The sequence below is a fragment of the Saccostrea cucullata genome, unplaced genomic scaffold (assembly GCF_032062105.1).
Source record: "Saccostrea cucullata isolate Sc308-1 unplaced genomic scaffold, CSIRO_AGI_Scuc_v1 ctg1817, whole genome shotgun sequence".
In the NCBI taxonomy this organism is placed as follows: Eukaryota; Metazoa; Mollusca; class Bivalvia; order Ostreida; family Ostreidae; genus Saccostrea; species Saccostrea cuccullata.
The window spans coordinates 108442-114368 of record NW_026928842.1 but is presented as its reverse complement, the minus strand read 5'-3'; the positions used below and the strand labels follow the sequence as shown (position 1 = coordinate 114368).

Genomic DNA, 5927 nt, shown 5'->3' with positions numbered 1-5927 from the left:
AGTTAATTTTTTATTTGTCAACATTTTTCATGTTTACTAATGAAATCATTAATTTTGCACATTTTTTAAAATATATATATTTTTTTACTTATATTGTCATGTAGGCATGATCATTTACCAATCGAAAATGTATTTTATATAGTTATTGATGAAAAGTCTGTGATAAGAACAGTATTTACTGGTTAATAAACTTCATCAAAGATATTCATCACATTTCATTTGCAGCAGTAAAACATATTATGCAATTATTGCTGTTTTGAGGTGAACATTATGTATCTCTTATTATGGCCCCCTTTGAAGAAGGGAGGGCATATTGCTTTGCTGTTGTCTGTCGGTCGGTCGGTCCACTTAGTTTCCGTTCATTTTCTTCACAACCGTTGCACAAACTGAAATGAGATATGGTATACAGATATATCAGATGAATATCTAGGTCAAGTTTTGTTTTGGGTAAGATCGCGCCATTTTTGACAGAGTTATGCCCCTTGAACTTACAAAAATTCCAATTATTTGCAGTTTCCATTCATTTTCTTTGCCGAGGGTGCACATACTGAAATGAAATTTAGTTATAGATTTATCAGATGATTATCTAGGTCAAGTTTTGTTTTGGGTATGATCGCGCCATTTTTGACAGAGTTATGCCCTTTTGGACTTTCTAAAATTCCGATGGGGACATAAGTGTTTTACAAACATCTCTTATTTCATTTGAATTGATTGATCTCTGATTTGTTAACCCTCTTTTTGAATTCTATTTAAGCCAGACTAAAATTAAGTTAAAGATTCATTAATATTTTGATTGCTTGTTTTCCATGACTATGAAATACTTTGTCAATCAGTTGAATATTAAATATTATATTTTTTTGTTTTGGTTTGAAATATGTTTATGTTTCATTTTAAAATAGATTAAATTAATAAAGTTGATTAAGGAAAAGTGTTATCTCTTAATATTTTAAGTGAATACATTTCAACTTGCATCATTCTTTTCTTCTTTTTTTGGATATCAGCCTTCATATCTATTGTACATATTAATATATTTCAAAAACCCTTGGTTTTTATCATTTCAAACCATCGCTAAAATTTAAATCCCCTAGCTAGAGGTACATGTACTATGAATGGACCCATGTCACTCTGTGGGTAGATTTGTTGGTATGGAACAAATGTTTATTTGGTATATTCTGTTAAAATAAATTTCTAATTTAAGCATTAATTTCATTTCAATTGAATCAGAAGATAAGAGAAAAATTTGTAGTGAGTTAACTTGTACAGTTTAGAAATAATACCCAATGTGTAACTAATCCATCATTGTGAAACATCATATCAAAATCCACATCAATTCATGTTCATAAATATTTCATTCTGTTTTTATCAATATTGTGATATATTCACCAATAAATTATATACACCTATATATGCAACTCTTAAAATGGAAAATAATTTAAACATATGGTATTTATTGAACACAAAATACATATCTGTTGCATCAAAAGCATTTTTTTAAAATATCGATTGTGACAGGTTTTGTTGTAAATTTGAATTGATTAATTACACTGTAATATATCCATCACCATCTATCCAAGGCGTACATACACCAACAAAAACACTACACATATGGATGGCACATGAAATTCAAAACTTAGAGTAAACATACATGTATTTGTAAATATGTAAAACGGACTGAAAGTTTATTGACATGAGGAACATCATGTTAACCACGTTAACAATTTTTGGCATATGTACATGTATCCACTATTCTAAATGCAGAATTATGATCCACTGGAAATCTCAATACATGTACATGTATATCGAATATGTAACAAACATTATTTCCCTTGTTGATTACTTCATATTATCAGTATCACATGATTCTGGCGTTTTAAAGACATGGGTATTTTTGGAGTACTACATGTGATGAAATCCTAAGTTGGCACAGCGTCCTGATCTGGTGGCAATATTCCAGAATACATATCGTCATGAGATTCATTCTCCTTAGGTTTAGAGTCTTCTAAATCTTGAGCAATTTTTTCGTCCAGTTCCTTAACAAATGTCTTAACCCTCTGAGTTAACGATAGAAATTTGACTTTCGTTTCCTGTATTTGTTTGTCTAGTCTTTCCTGCCTTTTGTTTGGCATGTTGTCGTTGTTTCCGTCCATTCCTGTTAACTCTCTCATTTGTCTCAAAGACATCATCACCGGTTTTGACTTTTGCTGGCAAACCATTTTGATTCGGGATTTTGACTCTATCTCTTCGTCAATGTCTGACTTGCTCACTTCCGTTGCAACAGAATTCTTCCGGTTCCCTGCCGTATTTACTCCTGATCTTTGTTTCATGTCTTCAGTCTTTTCTCGACTTAGACCTCTTTGCCCAGTGGCAGTACTAGTTTGAGGTTTTGCACTATCTTTAGATTTGTCAGACTTTTTTGATCGTTTTGATAATGTTATTGTTGGAGCAGTCTGCTCCCTTCTGTATTGTTGTCGAATTTTCTTTAAACAATTGTCAGAGGCAGGTAGCACAGTTGTATACCAGTCTTCTGGGTATTTTAAAGTACGGCTCTTTTTGTCACCTTCGGATTGATCATCAGTTTTTGTGTCGTCTGCAGGGGCACGTTTTTCGCGCTTCTTCGCTCTTTCGAATTCTTTTTCACTTACTGATTCTTCGTGTCTACTGGCACTGACTGCTCTTGTTTTGCTTTTTGGTTTCTCTGTCCGTTCCCGCTCTTCTGATTTGGCACGTGACTTCTTGAAGTAACTTCCAGTAGTGTGAGGTCTGGTTTTCTTCTCAGGTTTTGGTATTGCACTAGATGTATAATAATTCTCTAGAGTTTGTAGGAACTTCTTGGTCTGTGCTGACGAGGCATCTTTCATTGCCTGAAGGTTGTCAATTTCCCGTTTGAGCTCTTGGATCTCAATGTTGCGGACCATCTCCTGTCTATGTTTGTCTTTGTGAAGTTCATCCAAGAACTTAGCGAGACGTTCTGCAAGTCGTTCATTTTCAAAATATATATTACTGTGGTCCACCAAGAGAAGTTGTTCTATTTTACTTTTCTTCTTTCCGCGTTTTCTTAATTCTGATATTGCATCGTTCATGCTGCTGTGCACATACTTTGATGATTCCTCTCAACTAGAATGAAAGGTTAAATAAATTGTTTACTATATATATTCTTATATATAGTAAAGTACATAATACTATGTAATCTACGTTTTTCTAAGACATGAAATATTAAAACTCTCGAATGTAATTAATTGTTCTGACTCAACAAGTGCGTTAACAAATAAATTATTTGAAGAAAGTAAAAGTTATAAAAATACCTGCAAGTTTGCTTGCAGATTTATTTACTGCGATTTAATATTCCTTTACACAATGACAATTAATCAAATAATCTTTGACCCGTACTACAAGCTGTTGTTACATTGTTGTGTCACTTACAGCGAGATGACTATAATGAAACCATTTATATGTTTCAATCGCTCATGATTTGGCATTTTATTCTTTCCGAAAAGAGTTTGATGCTCCTTAAACAAACGGCTTGGGTATATCTTTTGTTTACCTCTGGTTTAATGAGTTTTGCTAAATTGTCTTTGGAAATATCACCCTGGACTTTAAACGTTAAGAAGTAGTGTTAGACTTGATTATAAGATAAGTTTATACATAAGAGGTGTTAGTTTAATGCATAATCTTTTTATCTATACAAAGAAACATCTAAATAAATTAAGGTCTAACCACAGTTTGTATCACACAGAGTGCATTCTCTAAAAAAAAAAATATTTAGAATTTTAACAGGAGAGTTTGCAGTATGAAAAAAATGTGTTAAAATAATGAAAAATTACTGTATCGAGAACAGAAATTTTAGTCAAAACTTTAGTTTCAAACAAATATTAATTAATATTGTTTTATATTTTATATAATAGATTAAACATGTACCATTAAATTGTTTGTAGATATTGCATTTTCCAAAAACCATGTATCTAAATCCAGGCTCCTAGACCATAAACTGAGAGCAGACTTAAGACAAAATTTCAAACCAATGTGACTTACGATATAATTTACGTAATCAATCAAAATTTTCTTCACATGTCTGATTGTAAATGTTATACGGCACTGTAAATTTTTAAGCAAATACATAAAATAAAACTCAAAATATTAAAAATTAAATTCTGGACTCAAGTCTGTTCCCAGTTTCTGGTCTTGGGGCCAGGTATCATGTACAATGGTGTTCATTTGTGAATCTTTGTCGACTTAACAGACCTCTACTAAAGACAAAATTTAAAGTATCATTTTTGATTTGCTTGACATAAAAATAAACATAGTTATACTAAGCAATCGCTTCGAACGCAAACCATTGAAATATTTCGGATCAAAGCATTTCATCCATATGAAAAAGAAAATTGGAAAAATGTATAGGTCGTGTTGGTATTGCAAGTTCTGTAGGGTTGCAATGTTGTGTTAGGTTGTACGTTTTGTAGGAGTATTGTACTATTGTGCTCAAGGTTATTGCAGACGTTGTAGGCCTCTGAAAGATCGTAAATCATGCTGGATTCTAAGCTGATTTTACTGTTACATATTTCGAATTGTAAATAAATTATAATTCGTGTAGAATTACATATTATGTAAAGGTTGTAAGTTGTGCTATTATATATTTCTCACACGCTTTTGGTACGTTTTGATTTAACTGTGCCCGATCCCTGTGAGACAAAGTGGTGGAGAATCCGGGTAATGCAATATTGACCACAACGACAGTTTCATTTGTTTAACCATTCAAAATAATATAGGATTTTAACTGTGTAATGTTGTAAATAGTATAGGATTACAATTTGTGATTGTACTGTAAGTTTTGAAAAGTCTTAAATAATTGAAGTTGTGTTGGATTGTAAATTGTTCAGAGTTGAAGTTTTGATTATTATGGGTTTTAAGTTGTTCAGAGTATAAGTTGTGTCAACACAATATATTAGCATAACATATATATGTGCTGATACATAATGTCTTAATATATTTCGGGCTATGAGTAACGATGTTATAATACTCTTATAATGATGATAATGCAGAATCTGTCATGAATTTTGTAGAACATATAAAATTGCATGCTCCTGTGATTTATCCAAGTTACTCTGACATGTCCCATTGTGTCTCTAAATTTAAAGTACAAGATGTATGAAGAAATATGTGGCGAACCACCATGTTTCCTGACGAGGTTTAAATAATATCCAATGTTTCACAACATTTGATACAGGTATTTAAAACAAACTTGCAACTAATGTTAAAACATAACTTGATTTGATTAAACTCTATTCTAATGACCGTCGTTTCAGTTAAAAAAAAACATGTCTATAACTGCGAAAAAAAAATGTAAAATTTATAACATCAATAGAGATATGCCAGTTTTATCATGTACTAGTATAATTTTAATAGCTTGGTTTTGAAAATATGTACATTTTAAATAAATGATTTGATAAGGTTGTATTGATTTCACGTGGGTGAAAATTTGAAAATGCAGACACAACATTGAATGTAATTCCCAGAGTTAAGGATTTATTGTTAAATAAGTGAATTTGATATTCGAAATTTATATTCTAAATAGTTTAGCTAATACCTCCCCACCCCTCCAAAAAGTTTTAAAGACATTTCGTTAATATTAGTATATTAAAAAACTTAAATTTAAAAATACTGATATTATGTATAGAATTTAGAAGAAAAAGCAAAAATACCTCTGAATGCTCGTCTTTATGAGGGTTTGTTGTAAGTTCCTTTAAGGTGTCCAGTCTCCTTTGGGCTACAACGGCATCCTACAGGACACTTAGATGTATATTCCGTCACGAGGAGGCGGTTATTGATTGGGTTTTGGGCAGTTTTTGTCTTCGTGTTTCGGCGGCATGTATCGTCGATCTCCCCAGTGATTGATCGTGAATATACACTCATTATAAATCCATTGTTGTCCA

General features: G+C 31.8%; 1 protein-coding gene across 1 annotated transcript; it reads right to left on the bottom strand.

Annotated features, from left to right (window-relative positions):
* Positions 1-1428: 1428 nt before the first annotated feature.
* Positions 1429-5927, bottom strand: LOC134278892 (uncharacterized). Its single transcript, XM_062761192.1, has 2 exons — positions 5697-5927; positions 1429-3114 (listed from the first exon to the last, which is right to left on the bottom strand). Exon 2 carries the CDS (start codon positions 3078-3080, stop codon positions 1914-1916), a length of 1167 nt encoding a protein of 388 aa, XP_062617176.1. The 5' UTR covers positions 3081-3114; positions 5697-5927; the 3' UTR covers positions 1429-1913.